At 43.8% G+C, this 17,579-nt stretch overlaps 9 protein-coding genes across 9 annotated transcripts; 6 read left to right on the forward strand and 3 right to left on the reverse strand.

The window, feature by feature from the left end:
- Window positions 1–505: 505 nt before the first annotated feature.
- On the forward strand, window positions 506–1,666 carry SS1G_14251 (predicted protein; the record flags this gene model as incomplete). Its single annotated transcript, XM_001584746.1, has 1 exon — window positions 506–1,666. One exon carries the CDS (start codon window positions 506–508, stop codon window positions 1,664–1,666), a length of 1,161 nt encoding a protein of 386 aa, XP_001584796.1.
- A 540-nt stretch (window positions 1,667–2,206) lies between these two features.
- On the forward strand, window positions 2,207–3,402 carry SS1G_14252 (predicted protein; the record flags this gene model as incomplete). Its single annotated transcript, XM_001584747.1, has 3 exons — window positions 2,207–2,263; window positions 2,332–2,400; window positions 2,536–3,402. 3 exons carry the CDS (start codon window positions 2,207–2,209, stop codon window positions 3,400–3,402), a joined length of 993 nt encoding a protein of 330 aa, XP_001584797.1.
- Window positions 3,403–3,875: 473 nt separating this feature from the next.
- On the forward strand, window positions 3,876–4,445 carry SS1G_14253 (predicted protein; the record flags this gene model as incomplete). The annotated part of the gene is made up of 1 exon (XM_001584748.1): window positions 3,876–4,445. The coding sequence occupies one exon, from the start codon at window positions 3,876–3,878 to the stop codon at window positions 4,443–4,445; it is 570 nt and encodes a 189-aa protein (XP_001584798.1).
- A 1,620-nt stretch (window positions 4,446–6,065) lies between these two features.
- Window positions 6,066–6,906, reverse strand: SS1G_14254 (predicted protein; the record flags this gene model as incomplete). The annotated part of the gene is made up of 2 exons (XM_001584749.1): window positions 6,066–6,576; window positions 6,887–6,906. The coding sequence occupies 2 exons, from the start codon at window positions 6,904–6,906 to the stop codon at window positions 6,066–6,068; spliced, it is 531 nt and encodes a 176-aa protein (XP_001584799.1).
- A 104-nt stretch (window positions 6,907–7,010) lies between these two features.
- SS1G_14255 (predicted protein) lies at window positions 7,011–7,580 on the forward strand (the record flags this gene model as incomplete). The annotated part of the gene is made up of 2 exons (XM_001584750.1): window positions 7,011–7,366; window positions 7,427–7,580. 2 exons carry the CDS (start codon window positions 7,011–7,013, stop codon window positions 7,578–7,580), a joined length of 510 nt encoding a protein of 169 aa, XP_001584800.1.
- Window positions 7,581–8,101: 521 nt separating this feature from the next.
- On the reverse strand, window positions 8,102–12,751 carry SS1G_14256 (hypothetical protein; the record flags this gene model as incomplete). Its single annotated transcript, XM_001584751.1, has 3 exons — window positions 8,102–11,853; window positions 11,905–12,580; window positions 12,638–12,751. 3 exons carry the CDS (start codon window positions 12,749–12,751, stop codon window positions 8,102–8,104), a joined length of 4,542 nt encoding a protein of 1,513 aa, XP_001584801.1.
- A 514-nt stretch (window positions 12,752–13,265) lies between these two features.
- SS1G_14257 (conserved hypothetical protein) lies at window positions 13,266–14,244 on the forward strand (the record flags this gene model as incomplete). Its single annotated transcript, XM_001584752.1, has 3 exons — window positions 13,266–13,391; window positions 13,496–13,543; window positions 13,594–14,244. The coding sequence occupies 3 exons, from the start codon at window positions 13,266–13,268 to the stop codon at window positions 14,242–14,244; spliced, it is 825 nt and encodes a 274-aa protein (XP_001584802.1).
- A 546-nt stretch (window positions 14,245–14,790) lies between these two features.
- SS1G_14258 (predicted protein) lies at window positions 14,791–15,100 on the reverse strand (the record flags this gene model as incomplete). Its single annotated transcript, XM_001584753.1, has 2 exons — window positions 14,791–15,008; window positions 15,043–15,100. The coding sequence occupies 2 exons, from the start codon at window positions 15,098–15,100 to the stop codon at window positions 14,791–14,793; spliced, it is 276 nt and encodes a 91-aa protein (XP_001584803.1).
- Window positions 15,101–16,004: 904 nt separating this feature from the next.
- SS1G_14259 (hypothetical protein) lies at window positions 16,005–17,346 on the forward strand (the record flags this gene model as incomplete). The annotated part of the gene is made up of 3 exons (XM_001584754.1): window positions 16,005–16,325; window positions 16,405–16,670; window positions 16,722–17,346. The coding sequence occupies 3 exons, from the start codon at window positions 16,005–16,007 to the stop codon at window positions 17,344–17,346; spliced, it is 1,212 nt and encodes a 403-aa protein (XP_001584804.1).
- Between the last annotated feature and the right edge of the window lie 233 nt (window positions 17,347–17,579).

A 17,579-nucleotide genomic window follows, 5' to 3' on the forward strand; every position in this document is an offset into this window, starting at 1 on the left:
GATTTAAAGTCCTTCAATTGAAGTGCAATAATAGCATTCTGTATCTTCTCTTCAATTTGAGAAGGTGTAAGAGGTGATTCGGTATGCATAGCAAAATTTGTTGGGGTTTGAAGTCAGTGATGGGCTAAATGTGACCCGGTTCCCCATATGACCCGGTTCACCATAAGTTACGTTATAAATTTTTCTTTTTTTATTATTATTTATATGCTGTTTACATAAACATAGTTTATTTATGATCTCATCATCATTAGAATCTTAAATCATACACGGAACATGCACGGAAACTCATCATGGAAGATTATCTAGTACTTCCATGTTGTTGATGGAAGATTCCAGTGACGGTTTCCCTTTGGAAGATTCTTGATATTTGTTCTTCGCTTTTCATGTCTGGTGATTTCTGGATATTTCGTCTTCTGGCTGGATTATAAATTTACATTTTCGGTTTGGAAGAACTAGAAATGTGCTTGGGAATATCGTTGGATCAATCAAAATCATCAATGTCATGATGGTTGATCAAAAGGATGAACTCATGAAATGCGACCAGATTATACCATTCAACGGATCTGAAGTCTTACCGGTCGAAAATGCCTCACAAAGATCTGTTTGCGTCGCTCATGCTGAGCCGCTTGTTCATAGGCCGGCTGGAGCTGGTATCCCTAGGATAGATAACAATCCTCTACAACTCGAACCCCTAGTCACACACACTAAACCTCTTGTTTTTAAACCAGCTGTACCTGAAGTTATCGTGGAGCAGTCACCCACCCTTCAGCAACCATTAACATTGCAACACCTGCCCATTACCAAACAGCCATCCAGTACCAGACCTTCCTATAGTAATCTAAGACGGATACAAAGACAGTATCGTGAGCACAGGCGTCGTCGGTTACTTGAGAAATTAGAGCGAATTAAGGGAAATCACGGACCTGGGAGAGTGCAACCCCCCAAAAAGTCCTTAGGGCAATCCGATGTCGAAGAAGGGGATTTAAGAATGGAATTGCAGGAGGCGGAACGTTGTGTGGATTGGCATGAAAAGACGGCTGCGGAGTTGCTCGAGAATGTCGATTTAGAGTTAGAATCTTTTGATCTTGTGGAAGCGAAACTCGCTGTGGACGTTTTTATCTCGAAAATCAAGGAAAGATTAGACATGGAGAATGTGCGGAAGCTTTTGATCAAGGAAGCTACGCTGGAGGAATGGAAAAAGTGGGGTAAAAAGTTAATGGATAGGGCGGATAGGGCGGATAGGGAGCGCGGAGGAGGGAAAAGGAAGAGTGAGGGGGAGGGGGAGGGGAACCTTGTTTGGAGGTTTGGTAGAGACTGGGGTGAGGCAATCGATCAAGCGTGTGAGGCGGCGGTGGGTAAGAGACCGTGGATAGAAGCGATGATCAAGAGCATCGAAAAGGCAGTGGAAGAGGAAAATAAAAGGATCATAAAGGAAAGGGGAAGTCTGATTGAAAGGGCAAAAGATAAGGTTGTGCGTATGGGGGATAAGATCTCACGGGGTCTAGAGAGGCAAGTTGAGCCTGTGGTTGATTCAGATGATATTTCGCCTGACCCTACTTTGGCCATTGATGGTGCGGAGGCAGAGGATATGGATATGGATATGGGTTCTCCGCTGGATATGTCAAAAAAGGATACAGGAGGGGAAGTTAAACATCCCAAAAATTGAATGATTTGGGACAATTGGATATGGTTTTTCATGCCGGACCCATATCCTGCGATTATGGGGTGGTTTTGGCACGTCATTTTTGGCTTGATTGGGTTACCAAGCTGGTTACTGAGATTAGACTTTTGGCATTCGAAGAAGATTCGAAGGACATTTCAAATGAAATTAAATGGTATGTGCATGTTGTTTTCACTTATTCTCTTTTTGTTGACCTAATATTCTCTTTTTGTTGCAGCTGCACGTATTTTTCTGTTGATAGACCTTCTTTCTAATGCGTTATTCATGCTATTCGTCAAAGCTAGATCCTATTCATTCATGCCCATAAAGAATTTTACAAAAGGAACACATGATGAGCCAGACTCTTCTACTTACTGGTAAAATGTTCTTCAAAAGACTTTCAATGTCTGGTCTTTTCCTTTCTGTCAAAGATGTATAACTGTCTATATATACCTGTTAGAAGCCCATATGTATTCTTGTATAATTCATCAACTTTCCAGATCTCACACCATAATTCCGTCAAACCATCTGAATACTGATGATATGATGGATCATTCTGAAGATGAAGACGTGCCGGATTTGGACAGTGAAGGATTTTTCGAAGTATGTAGCCATCGTTAACACTTTTTCATCCTTCTCCGTGGTCCTATTGCGAAAGCTGACGTGCTTAGGAGGACGAATTTATGGTTGACGAGGGACGTGGAGGTCGAAATAGGTTTGATGTTCCGGTTATTGGAAAAGTGCGTAGACTGAATGAAGAAGCTGACTTTTTTATTCATAGATCAGCAGAGATTGCGAGTACTGTATAACAGCCATCCACCTCCAAAACCAGATCTCACTCCGCTGCCGGGTATTCTAATATGGGACGAATCCAGAGAGAACGTCGTCGGAGAGAAAATCTTGAGAGGGAAAATCGTCAGAGAGATCTTCGTCGTGAGAGGGACAGCAGTGAAAGAGAGCATAGTGAGAAAGGTCCAATCATTCCTCCACATGACACAATTTCGAGTTTACAAGAAGAGGACCGAAAACTACTTGAAGAGAATAGAAATCTAGAAAGGGCATTTAAACAAGTGGACAATGCCTTATCTCAATGCAAATTAGCTTTGAAGACTGAGAAAGCAGAGGGTAAAATGTTGGGTCGAGAAATCGGGTTAGAATTCGCTGTGGAGAGATTGCAAAGGATACATGCTGTGGAAGCTATGCACAGGCTTCTAGATGATAAGGAGAAGTTTGACGGGTGGCAGGGTTTCCATAAGTTTTCTGTGTCGACGGTGTGTAAGTTCCAGGCGAAAATCGCAGAGGAGAAGAAAGAAAGGGAGGAGAATCCACTCTCTGGGTTGAAGAATGAAGATTATCGGGTGAGGGTGATGAAAGGGAAGGCTGGGGAGAAGTACACTGTTTTTGATCACGACAACCCCCGCTCGCGCCGGCTTAGATCTGAAGAGGGTGAGGAGGCCAGTGGGTATGCAGATATAGTGAGTGATGCAGAGTGGATATATGAGAAAATGGTCAAGAAGAGGGAAATGGATCAGAGATTGGAGATGGAAAGGATAAGGGAGATCCAGGAAGAGGTGTTAACGTCGGAGCAACCAAACGAGTTTATTGAGGCAGAGAAGTTGAAGGAAGAAGAGAGGTTGGAGGAGGAGAGGAGAAGGCTAAGAGGGATGGAAGAAGGAATGGGGGATGATGAGGATGAGATTGAGATTGACTTTTTTCCTCCGAGTATTGAGAACGAGTGCTAAATATCTTGAGGATAGCTTATTTGGTGAGATATAGATCTCAATTTCTATTAGGAGGAAGTACTTCTATTGGTCTATTTTGACTTTCACTTGAGCAAATAGAGACTTTGAGTTTGAACAAATAAATGCTTTGAGTTTGAGCTTCCAAATTATTTTTAAGCGAAAATCAATCTCCAGATTAGAAGATTGATTAGAATGAGAAATTTGATTTGGCTTCTTTCTAGATCTTCTGAGTTATAGATGAAAGGATCTATTTCCCTTCTTCTGGTAACTCCTCGTAGAATGAATATGCAACTATTCTTTTCCTTCACCATAGTCAGATAGATAATTCCGAAATGAAACCTGAAAGTCCTTCAACATTCTCAATTGTTCTTTAATTTTATCAACACATAATATGACTCTTTACACCCCTTCCACTCCACTCTCCCGTCAGAGTCTTGCACTTATTCTATGCTCAGCTCACTCAGTCTCCCGAAATGACGTTCCATATCACACCAAACTGGTATCCATCACTTAGTGACATCCAACCAAACCCCAACTTTCCATTCGCCAACACTTCATCCCCACCTAAAGTCTTCATCGGTCCACTCACACCCAAAGAAATAAACTACCAGCACATTCGCAATATGCTTCGATACACGCAAAGCGCCAAGGAAAAAACTACGGATGGCAAAAAGAAAATCACTAAAGATCTTGAACTCGCATCAACGAGGCTGAGAGTGGGAGGAGGAGAAGGAAGGGATGGAAAAGAGAGGATGAGGAAAGTAGTTGTGTTGAAAAAGTCGATCCTTGTGCATGAGAGTTATGAGAAAGATCTGGATACTTGTGCAGTACCGTTACGGATAAAGGAAGAGGAGTTGAGGAGTATACTCAAGAGACAAGCTTGGGAAAATGGAAATCCGGATTATTATGAGGATTGTGATTTTTGGTTTGTGCCGGAAGAGGAGGATGAGGAGGTTCTGTATGAAGATGGATTGGGTGGAATTGATGGAATGGAAGAATTGGAGATAGGTGTTTGGAGTGATCATGGGGATACGGAAATGTGAGAATAGAACATCCTGTATGCATAATTGAGTAGTAGAAAGACAACTATATGTAGGTCTGAGCAGGTAGACATCTCATTTCCCAGTCTACTTCAGCATCCTAAACTTTATTTTCAACAACTCCATAGTAGAAGCCGAGAAAAACCTCGAGGCCTTCGCCGGATTTTGCCTAAAAAAAAGACGATTTGGCTAAGTGTTACATGCTGTGACACTAAGCGAGGAGGTCGAGATGAAGATGAATAGTTACTAAGTGAAGCCACTTGGTTAACATAAGGCGTCTGCACATAGATATATCAAGAATAAGCAAATCATTGTACTTAGCCTACTCACTCATCCATCGACGCCGTCGTAGAATATATGACACTGTGTAAGAAGATTGATTTTTTTTCGCACTCGCTTCAGACCGCTGATGAACACTTAGCGACCAAACAAGCTCTCCAAAGGTCTCTAAAATATCTTCAGTAATATCATACCATTCAAATAATAATTAAAGGAATTGCATCCACGGCACAGTGATGAAGTATAAAAACGGCAAAAACATCAAGCGCGACAAACCCGCGAAGCGAGCTAACAACATCAAGCGAGACGACGACAACTACACTCATACCCAATCACACAACCTCAATCCATCTCCTCAGCCTTCAAAAATCAACTCATCTTCTTCTCCACCATCAAAGAAAAAAAGTCCAATATCAAAAATATCAAAACATTTAATACAGCTGTTAACAGCTGCAAGTGGAGTTTAACCACAATGCCCTTCCCTCCTTCGTGAACTAGAAAGAGTGTGTCCAACCATCACAGGCAATAATTACCAACCTGCTGTATGGAGATGTGCATGATGTTAAATCAATCAAAGAGTGGAATTGAATCACTGCACCACCTGCCACTTTGCTCCTCATGCACTCGGCTGAAATGGATGGCCTGAGCTTGTTTAGATGTATATAATAAGCGACGATGGCGGTGAATAGGCACAGGTTTGGGAGGATTGGAAATAAGTTGCCTTAGGGTCGTGGCTTCATTTCTTTGGCATTACCCTTATAATAAGGTGCAACTTCGTACAAACTATGTTATCGCGCTGGGCATTTCGCGGTATACGTATGTCGTTCTACGGCATCAATTATTATTACTAGCTCTTTTATAACCCTCGGAGTCGGTCTTCTAACTTTGTCATTACATACCTTGACGAACTATGATACACACTATGGTGCATATCGAAACTGAAGATAGTTAAGAAATCGTGACAGAGCACCCCATGACCTTTTTCCAGCAGCGAGGACAGGAGCGAGGTTATCGTCACAGGTCAAGACCTTTGCTTGATACATTCAGCAACAATTCATATGGTGTCTACAAGAAATATTGCAATGAAATACTGCAATGAAAGCAAAGACTGCAATGAAAGCAAAGACTGCAATGAAAGCAAAGACTACACTGAAAGCAATCAAATAGACGTGGTTGACCAGGAAGTACGATTCGATACTATTTAGCACTCTCAATCCTCCTGGTTCGGGCAAGCTGAAGTGTCTCGCTTCCACAGATGTAGAGTTCAGAGAGTCTCGTGCAAAACCTGATATGACAACCATTCCACAATCTCCACCCACAACTTCTATCAACCTTTGTCTCACTTTACATTAATTGATCAATCACTGCTATGCTATGAGTGGCACAATCTCTGCTCGATTCTCTCTCCGCAGCATCCACCCTATTCCTTTGAGAACCCAAAGTAATTTTCAACGCTTTCTCCGCCCCATCTGCCCCATCTCTATGAGCATCCAAAGCGTTCTTCATAAATTCCATCCCATTAATCACTTCCTCCACCCCTTCTAATCCTGAATCTTTAGGACGCTCTTCATATTTCGCCAACTTCTTAGCACTCTTCTCGAGCACAGTCTTCTCTTCCTCAAGCTGTAATATTTGCGCTTCCGAGGCTTGCAATGACAAATATCTAGCTTTGACCGTGTCGCGAAGTTTGTTGCATTCCAATATGATATTGATTATTTTTTCTACGAGATTTCTTTCTGATTCGTAGAAGTGAGAGAGATGATCTGTTTCGGAAGACATGGCTGTTTGTGGAACTGTCTGGTATGAAACGATTGAAGCTGTGCTTGGCTTGGAATATTTACACTTGAAGTGGATGCTGTTCTTTGTTGATAATGTTAATATTTGAAGTATTTGTATCAATTTGAATCATATGCTACTTAGTACTTTCGAAGCCCTGGTAGCTTCTAAGAAGTATAGAAAAGAAAAGAACCATCTTGGTTAAATTGGAATCATTATTTGTATGTTTAATCATGCTTGTTCTAGCTTTCGTGCGAAATACAAAAGGGGTATATAAAGCCAGGATTTCTCAAAGTCATTATTTACCACCCTTTTTCAGACACCTACCAACCTCACTCACAAACAAGTCACAAGAGATCATCTGAAAAATTAATCAGCAATACACAAACATACCGTCCTCTAAAGACATCAAGGTACGTCTTAACCAGCAAAGATAAATGCCTTATCCGAGTTTACATTCTTTTATCTCCCACCCAAATGTTAATTCATAGTAACTAACACCAGTTCCAGATCATGTCTGAACCACAGAATAATAAGCCTTCTTACAACATGCGCAAAGGTCCAGCGTACGAACATGGAAACGCAAACCCCAGGCCTGGCGGTGGTACAGCCTATTACAGCTGGGACACGAGGCGAACTCCTCCCGGCACTTGCAGAACAACCGACGAAATCATAATATTTTATGTATCGATCTTGCAGTCAATCACGAACTATCCGGCATTACTTGATGATACTTTGTTAATGGAAATACAAGAGCAGCTCGAGGGAGCGAAGTCGCGATTAGCTTGCATTTATGACAGGTCAAACAATGCGTCTCCCACGATGCACGCAGAGCTTAAGCGTCAGAAGCTATTCATCGGGGCAGACAGGTACTTTGAAATTCTTGGGATAGCAAATAGTATAATGATGATAACTTTTACATTGAGGAGGTCGTGTGTTCAGATGAAGAAGTTGGTGATAGAGGGAGGACACAACTTGGATGCCGAGGAAGATCGATTGCTGAACAGGGTGATGCACGCGAGGATGGAAATTCGCGCATTGCAGACTAGACTTCTTTTGCTCGAGCTACAGGGGAACAACTAGCTCATCTGACTTGCTGAGGGGGTCCGTTTGCTTTGATCGAATGCTTCCATACTCATACTCATAACGTACTACATTTTTTCCGAGGTACTGTGTAGCTAGCGAATGAAGAGGAATCCAAGGTTAGTAGTTAAAGTCCCGAGGCAATTTTTACTCTCACTAGTAAGTACACAAGTACAGCACACATAATTGAAGTCTTGTGCCGAGCAATTGAGCCTCGTTCAAATATATCCATTGAAACAGGCTACTAACTAACTACTAAGTACGTACTGGTATAAGTATTGGTATTGTTACAAACATCCATCATCTAACAAATTCCCATGCTTATGTCCATATTTCATGTTTCTTCTTTCTCCCTCATATCCATCCTCCCATCCATTTATTCATGAATGACTAAAGTACCCCTACACCAGGACCGGGACCCTCCGGTGTCCTCAAAGTAAACACAGTAACGCCTTTTAAAATATTTCCCGAAAGAGCCCACACATATAAATGCATGTTGTCATTCACATTCCTTTTTCTTCTCAATCATCATCCTGAAAAGCTCTAACCCTAATCCCGGCTCTATTGACGGCCATCCTCAATTTATCTCTCGCTTCCCTCTTCCTCCTAGCCACCTCGCTCAAATCCGATTTCTCCTCTAAACTATATCCACTAATCTTTTTTCTCGGACTAGGTGTTGTGTAAATCGAGCCCGAATTACTCATCCCAAAAGACGAGTTTCCTAATCTCCTTGACGCCGATCCTTTAAATTGATCAGGTGTATAGAAAACTCTATTTGTGCTTGAAGTCCCTGGTGTATTTCCCCTTATACTTATTCTATTCATATTTTTCTGGGGCGTTCTGAGAGCTGGCGAGGATTCTCGACTTGTGGTGTTGAATCTCAATTTGCGCATGCTGTTTTCAAGAACATCGACATCGCCGCTACGTTTTTCCGCCATGGACGTCATCTTGGTGATTGTACGCATAATAGCTTCGACTGTGGGGGCGGCGCTTTTTGTATTGCTATTGGAATTTTGAGATACAATCCTAGCCCTGAGAACAGTGAGACCTTCTTCAGCCTCTGAGAGTAGTTTCTGAAACTTCAAATAATCGCGGCGGAGATCATGTTGCTGTGCAGCTTGCTCGACGTTGAGTGGTTGTGCTCTGGCGATCGCTATTTGATCAGGATGTGTGTGTGACTGGACAGTCCTTTTTACTTCTTCGAATCTTTGTCGTAGCTTGATAGTCTCCTTCTCAAGATTTTCGCAAGTTTCGATTTTTTCGTCCACGTCCTGAATTCTACCCGTTTCGAGTTCGCGTGTTAGCTCCCTTTCTACGATATATGAAAGTGCCTCTATCTCATCCAGACACCAGGTCTCATCTTCTTCGAGGTCTTTTCTGGTTCTATCTTTGTGCTGCTCGGTGTGCCCCTTGATGAATGACTTTAGAGCCTTTGCATTTACACCGAGGGTATCGATCATGGAGTTTATATCACGGTATAAAATCTCTACCTGAGCAGGAATGTTGTCGCCTGTTTCAGGTGACTTTACATCTGAATAAGCGACGAATTCATCCAGCGTCCTTGTGGCTTCAATATCTTCAGTGAGATATCTCTGCATCCTATCATCTTCATCATCGACGAGCGTTCTGGTCTCTTCGGCTTCTTTCCTTGCTTTAGCCTCAATACGGCGCTGTTCTCGTGCCTTTTCTTGTTCAACAGATGTCACAAAAGAGCTTTGCGCAGGTGCAGTTCTTCCCGATGACTTGTGAGCATTTAATAACTGTGATGCGAATCCCGGTGCACTAACAGATCGGGACGGATCGGGACGCATCATTCTAGGCGGAACTGCTGATCTTATAGGGCTGGGTGATCGAGGTGATGAAGGATTTACGGGGCCTGTTGGTGGTGGAAATTTGGGTGCGGTACCAATTTCCCCGAAAAGTCCCTTCGATTGTCCAAACGTGGATGGCTTTTGTACTTTTGCAAAAGGGCTGATGTCTGCTTTGGTTTTCTGATTCCCGCCAAATGAACTTTGAGGCGTTAAACCGGGTGTGACATTATTTTCAGATGTCGGGCTATCCAGCTTTCCGAGATCTTCCCCACTTCCCTCTTCACTCGGTTCTTTGCTTTGCTCATCATCTTCATCTTCTGTAAGGAAGTCAGAATCATCGCCTTCATCATCCGGACCCCCTGGAATAACATCTTTGGGAAATTCATGTGGGGGAGGTTGATCCTGCGTTTGAGCATCTTTTTTAATAGGGGGTGGTATTTGGGTTTGAGTGGGCTTAGGCTTCAGCACGAAATCTGGTGGTAAGGGTGCATCATTATCTTTTCCAGGGCCAGGAACTTCTTTGGTAGGCGGCTTAGGTTTAGGTATGAAGTCCGGAGGCAATGGCGCATCGTTTTCAGAGGCGGACGTTTCGCCAGCAGCATAGCTAGATTTACTTGTTGGATCTGGAGGCAGAGGAGCCTCAGGCACTCCATCGTTTGGTTCCTGCTTGATATCCAGTGGCGGAGAAGGAGCTGGGGCTGTTTTAGCAGGTATAGATGCATCAAATGGATTTGCTGCTGGTTTAGCCGAGGCCGCAAAAGGGTTTGGAGCTAACTTTGCTTCAGCGCTTCCGAAGGGGTTTGATTTTGTGGAGCCAGAGGCGGACCCAAAAAGTCCACCGCCACTAGCAGGTGCTGCTGTATTGAAGAATGATGACCTAGCCGGCGCGGGAGTTGAACTAGGAGTCGCAGATTGAGGCTTCGCCTGTTCCTCTGGCTCTGGAGCATCCATGTCTGCTTCCTCGGACACTGGTGCCTGTACAGCAGGGACATCCTCTGCTTCCTTCAAAGCGTTACCAAAGGCTCCACCTCCAAAGAACGAACCATTTGTTGCAGTCGTATTATCTGGCTCGCTCTCCTTAGAAGTATCCGCCTTAAATGTGGAACCAATGACAAATTTATCTGCCCCAAAAGGACTTGAAGAAGGCTGTTGCTGGGCTTTATTGGCTCCTCCAAAGAGACTACTAGATTGTGCAACATTGCTAGTGTTGTTAGAACCGAAAATGCCGCCACTTGCATTCGAGGCATTATTGTTGGAACCAAATATACCACCGCCTGTAACCGGGGGTGCGGCAGGTTTGGAACCGAATATGCTTCCCCCTGTTGCCGGGGCAGCTGCAGCTGCGAAGCCGCCTTGATTTGCAAAAGTGGCAAATCCTCCAGAAGTCGGAGGCTTAGTTCCAGTAGAAGCACTTGAGCCAAAAACAGGTTGAGATGCACCTAAAGCGCTGGACTGACCAAAAGCTGTACCCGTACTTGCCGTGGTGGTGTTTGCTGAGCCCCATACTGATTGCCGCCCTGGCAAGCCTGATTGCCCAAAAGCTGGAGCTGATGGTGTACCGAAAGCTGGCGCGCCAAAAGCTGGACCTGGCTGCGCTGCAGGCGGTGCCATTGAAGGTGTACCAAAACTTTGGGTTCCAAATGCTTGAGCACCTGGGGCACCCCATGGCGACTGTGTCTTACCGATAGCAGCGGGCGTCCCAAAAGCACCTGTCCCAGAAGCGGCCGCTGGTTTCGCCATTGCACCACCAAAGGCCGAAGTTGTAGAAGCTTGACCCCCAAATGGTTGACTTGACGTACTGCCAAAAGCAGGTGTAACAGTGCTAGGCTGCTGCTCAGGCGTCGCTCCCTTGGCGGCAACTAGACCTGGGTATATGGTTTTCTGTCGAACCGAGTCGTTATAAATGATCCACCATGAAGCCAAGACACCTTCATTGTTCAAAACCATAAGAGCAGGGGCAGGGTGAGGCGACTCATCAATCTCGTCATCCCCGGGTATGGGTTTCCAGATCCTAGTGTTGCTTGATAGATCAAGCGCAAAACCTATCGGAGATGTGTCCCCAAAACCCCCGCTCGATGTTGCAGGAAGCTGAGCTCTAAAAGAGTCATCAGCCATTTCTGTCATCGTGAATAGCCCTGTTATTCTGTCCGATGGCTTATCAGTCGTCAATGGTACACTGGATCTGGTAAAGAGATTGATATCTGTGGATGCTGTCGAGCCTACGATAAGTAAATCCTGTATATTTGGTGGGAAATCTTTCAAGCGAAGCAAAAAATGATGCGGTGGTGAACGATTGAGACCAAAGGGTGGAGTAGGATCAGTAAGTTTCTGAAACATAAAAGTCGCAGGCTGTTGCCTCGTAGCCAGATGAAATTTGGATTCAGGAGCATTGCTAGGGTCGAAATTCGATGGTGTATGCACCAACAAAAATACGTTATTTTCGAGCCAAGTGATGGACGATACTTGGGCCTGTTAGTTATTTTCTGTGATCTGAGAATTCAAGAAAGACTTACCATGATCTCCGTCATTTAACCCAGGCGGCTTTGGAATTTCTGCTTTGATTTCCCCTTCTGGCGTCATCTGAACAGCAGTACCATCGCCGAGGCCAGCAACTAATTGTTTCCCTTTAGTAGACCACGATACACAGCTGACACCACTTCTGAGAACTTGGCCATTGGGGCCTGACTTGAAAGCGCGGTCTTTAAGATTTGCCATCATAAGGTTTCCATCCACAGTCACAACTGCAAGAAGCTCGCCTTTATCCCTGGTAGGATTTGGCACGAGAGCCCTCAAAGACTCGCCATTTGAAGGTATCTCGAAGGCTGTTTGTGTAGATCCTTTGAGTAAGGCCTCAACTTCGTAAACTGCAAGTCCACCACCTGATTCCGCAGATAGAACCAAATATGCATCGTCCGCTGAAAAGGCAAGCTGCGATACCCTCATAGGCATGGGAATTCTAAGTTCCGGCTGAAAAGATTTAAAATTTCCAGTACCGGACCCTTCAAATGCTTTTTCTACAGACGCAGTTCTTGCGACAACTATAGCATCTGGACCGGCGGCTGCGAGCAATCCGCGACGTGACGATATGCTCAATAACGAAGATGTTGGAGGAGGAAGGTTGTCGGTCGGCCATGCTGAAGGAAGTAATTGCAACTTAGATTCGCCTGCAAAAGCGTGAAAGTGAAGGGCCTAAATCTTATTAGCTACCGCAATGGTCATGCCCATATGGCGGAATAATGTATATACCGTCGTTTGTATATCTTCGAGCTCAGGACCCAATTGCGCACTGAGACCTGTCGCACCTCCAGCGGAACCACCACCAAGGCTACCACTTCCCGGGTTACCAAAGCTGAATGCCATGATCTCCAAAGATGCCCCAAAATTCTAAGTAGACTGGCAGTTCATTACAGAGCTCGGCGCATGGAGTGAGAATAGCGAATAGTTCTGGAAAGGAAAGTGGGAGGTAGATTTAATTAATCCAGATAAATAGGGACAATGAGAAGTTGATTCGCGGAGCTGTATTGAATATCTAAGGTTTGAAAATTTTGTGGTGATAAAAGAGATGAATTAAAAGGCAAATGGTTTACTGCTTTCCACTTCAAAATAATATCAGACCTTCATTCGCTCTGCGCTCGCGTTTTTGTAGATCACGTGTTAAATCGCGAAAGCACAAGCTTAAGCTTCCAGGCGCCCAAGATCCTCGTCAGCGACAGTAACCTGGGATCATCAACCGTCCCCGTTTGGAGCTCAGCAAAACAACCATTTCAACACATTTACGAATCCCTCCCACTCCCCACGAATTACTACTTTGATTATATTTATTTGATACCCAAATTTTACCTAGAAATCCGCTCACCGAGCCGTGTTTGAGACAATGCCTGGTTTCGACTTCTCCAACCATACTCGCAATGCTGCGTTACACGCCAGAGGTGTCCCATTACCAAAAGCTACAAGCACAGGAACTACGATTGTAGGATGTATCTTTGAAGGAGGTGTAGTTGTAAGTTACATTACCATTCTGCGACCTCAAAGCAATTTAAACAGTCCCTCTATTTCGTTTCGGGCTTCGATGTGAACTATCATGCTAATCAAACCCTTGTCCAGATCGCAGCAGATACCAGAGCTACCAGCGGACCCATAGTAGCAGATAAGGTACGATCAGTGTAATACTTTGACGTTGATGCAATACTCATTGCTATTAGAATTGCGAGAAACTTCATTACATTGCTCCTCAGATCTGGTGTGCCGGTGCAGGTACAGCAGCTGATACCGAATTCACAACCGCCCTCATCTCTTCACAACTCGAGCTCCACTCGTTATCGACAGGTCGCAAACCTCGAGTCGTTACCTGCATGACCATGCTTAAACAACACTTGTTCAGATACCAGGGACATATTGGAGCATATCTTGTAGTGGCAGGTGTTGACCCCACCGGTGTTGGATTGTTTACGGTACATGCGCACGGAAGTACGGACAAGCTACCATATGTTACTATGGGAAGTGGTTCGCTAGCTGCGATGTCTGTGTTTGAGACACAATGGAAATCTAAGATGACAGAGGATGAAGCTGTTGAGTTGGCATCAAATGCTATTCAAGCTGGTATCTTTAACGATTTGGGTTCAGGTTCGAATGTAGATGTGGCAATCATCACAAAAGATAAGACAACATTGAAGAGAGGATTCGTTAAGCCGAATGAGAGAAGTAAGAAGCAAAAGAGTTATGTCTTCCCTAGAGGAACTACGGCTGTTCTCAACGAGAAGATCATTACAAGGGAGGAGATTAGCAAGTATGTCACGGTACATGAGATTGAAGGTGAGGCTGCGCTAGGGGAGAAAATGGATATAGATGCTTGAGGATTGAAGAGTGTCTAAGATGAGATTTTTACTTGTATCAAAAGACCGAATTCAAGGCAAGGCGCATCAGAAATATCATGTAGCTGAGGAAAATGCGTTCACGTTTCTAATGAGATATATGATGGAAGGAAAAGCTACATCCTTTCAGCCCGACTTTTGATTTTTATGGATACCACCAATGAAATTTAAGGTGACAATGTGCTTCTGCCATTTAAGTAGATGGGTCAAATATAGAGCGTAACCGCTATCTGCTAGCGCTTCCATACCCCGAATCTTCCAACGTACGCCAAAGTCGAATTTATCCTCCAAGAAGAGTTTAGAGCGTGGACACAACCACTCGACTGCCGGTTGGTTTGAAGTAGAGGTAAAACACAGCGAACATTTATTTAGTGGTCCGAGCCTAGGTAGATAGATATCCGAGTCACGACTCCGAAATCATGAATCACTTCAGCAAACCAAGCACGAACATTCTCAGCTTGATCTATCTGATCTAATCAGCAAAAGCAGAGCCCCAATTCAATGGCTCATACACATCCATTTATTCTCTCACATTCCCCTGGTCAAGGCTCCGTGCCACCAGCAGCCGACGACTTCAAATATTGCAGATAATCTTACATCAGGAGTGCCAGCGCCACGCATCCGAAGAAGGATTGTATGATGAAATCGGTTTTTGAATGTCGACCGACGAAAGCTCAAGTGTAACAATTCGCAACTATGTGGTAGCTGCCTAGATTTCGCTGCAGAGAGATTGTTTCTTCTTACATCTGCACTCGATTAGGCGAGTCAACCCAAGCTTACCGAGATCAAGGAGAGGGTTAGCTCTCTCATCGTCGGCTCGATCGTCTGTAGAAAACATTATGTATGATAACATCCGGGCTTCAGTCTATGGAAAGTAGAATACTCTGAAGACAATACCAGAGATTCAACTGGGATTCAGGAAGGGTATGAAGGGGCGTTTCAACGAAATCATACAGTATTTCTTCTGATGGGAAGGTAAGATCTTACATGTTCATTCCTAAGGAAAGGAGGCAGATCAAATCCGGTCTTGCCTCGACTATGTCTTCGGAGGTGACCATTTCCAACCGCGAGTTACCAATGCAAGGAAGGTTCTTTCTGGATTGCAACAGAAGAGGGGGCTGTATATAAAAGTATGAGAGACATGCAAACATCAATGCATGTCGCCACGAATAAACTTCTTGACCAACAGCGTGTTCGACAGCTAGATAGCAACATTCATTTTCCGTAGAAGTATATTTCGAGTGAAATACTACTAGTAGATATACACTTAAATTTCATATCGTAATATAACAGAAAATATTTTCTTATCAAATGTCTAATTCTGAGATCAGAAATATATATGGCAAGCTCCCCCTGTCCATAATTCAGTTCAGCCTTAAAGAGGGGAAATGTTGCCCCACATCCTTCCTGTACAGTGTACGGACGCCGTCGGCCAACAACCCCAGCAATCTGGGAATTCGCCATATCTATATAAGAATCACGCAATTGACCACCCAGAGTAGATCTACGGATGCAACCAAACCTAAACCTGCCGTGATTGCGTCGAAAGATTGAGTGACAAATCTAGTACGCCATACTCTCGAGTATTCAGATATGAGGTAAAATAAATAATGATAAGTAGACATCATCCCCCGCTCGTCTAGCTTTCTATCCTTCAACTCGATATTTTCTCCATTTTCGATACTTTTGAATACCTTCACTTATTATTCCTTGACCTTTGTACATTTCAGACATTGTAAAAAATGGCACCTTCACTTCTTGATACCCAACCTACAGCACCCCACCAACTTTCCTCTCCATCCCCAAAATCCATCGATCGTAAAGTCTTCCCAGATGGTATCAAAACCTCAGGTCAACATCCACCTTTATATGATCAATTGAGACCATACTCTGAATTCCCTAAAGAAATCACCGGAGAAACAGTTTGGAAAGCAGAAGATTATATTAATAACCCAGAAAGATGGGTTCATGTGTTCAACGAGGAAGAAATTGCTGAATTGAGCTCTGTAGCGGATCATTTTATTCAGGATAAGATCCCTCTGACGGGTATTCTCAGGTACGTTGTTGGTGTCGCATGACCATGCTGGGTGATAGCTAGCTACCCAAGTACAAATTTTTTATTTCCCGACTAATTCAATATAGGATACTTTCCGACTCTCAAAGCTTTCTACTTTACTAGCATCCATTCGAACGGAAATCTTAAACGGGAAAGGATTTATCCTCTTCAAAGGATTTCCAGTCGAAAAATGGGGAAACCATAAATCCGCCGTTGCATATATGGGATTGGGTACATACCTTGGATATTTCGTCAGTCAAAATGGTCGAGGCCATGTTCTTGGGCATGTCAAGGATCTTGGCGAAGATTCAACTCAGATTGATAAAGTTAGAATTTATAGAACAAATGCTCGGTAAGTGCATATTTCATTCCTGGACTATAATCAAAAGACTAATAATGCCAGACAATTCTTCCACGCTGATGACTCTGATATCGTTGGTCTTCTCTGCATCGCACGAGCACTCCAAGGTGGAGAATCTGATATCGTTTCTTCGCATCACGTCTGGAACACTTTACAAAAAGAGCGTCCTGATGTGGCCGAAACACTTACCAAACCTATCTGGTATTTTGATCGAAAGGGCGAAGTTAGCATTGGTGAAGAACCATACATCAAGACCTCGGTCTTCTATCTCGAAACCGGCGCCAATGGTCGCGTGTATTCGAAATGGGATCCATATTACGTGAAATCTTTGAGCCGATTCTCAGACGCGGGAGTCATCCCACCATTATCACCTGAACAAGTTGAAGCTGCTAAAGTTTTGGAAGAAACTTGTCATCGACTGAGATTACATATGATACTTGAGATTGGCGATATTCAATTCTTAAGTAATGAGCATGTACTCCATGCTCGTACGGAATACAAGGATCATGCACCACCAGCACCAAGAAGACATTTGATGAGGTTATGGTTGGCAACGCCGGAGAGTGAGGGAGGATGGAAATTACCGTTTCATGATTCGAAGGAGAAGAAGAGAGGTGGTATCCAAGTTAACGATCAGGCTCCTGTTGCACCACTAGATGCAGAATAGATTTTAGGAATATCAATATTATTATAGAAAGGATAATGTCGTCGATGATCAAAATAAATTCCCGAATATATCAACTTCCATGTTTCAGTTGCCTTCGTAAACCTTTGATGTTCGGCTTATTTTGAATAACGAAGCTTGAATGCTCAAACTCCTTTTGAGTCATCGTCCATTGAAGAATACGTGCATAAAACAAACCACTGTCTGGGAACCTTGGTTAGTGACACCCTTAAACT

This window comes from Sclerotinia sclerotiorum, genomic scaffold (assembly GCF_000146945.2).
Source record: "Sclerotinia sclerotiorum 1980 UF-70 scaffold_31 genomic scaffold, whole genome shotgun sequence".
Lineage (NCBI taxonomy): Eukaryota > Fungi > Ascomycota > Leotiomycetes > Helotiales > Sclerotiniaceae > Sclerotinia > Sclerotinia sclerotiorum.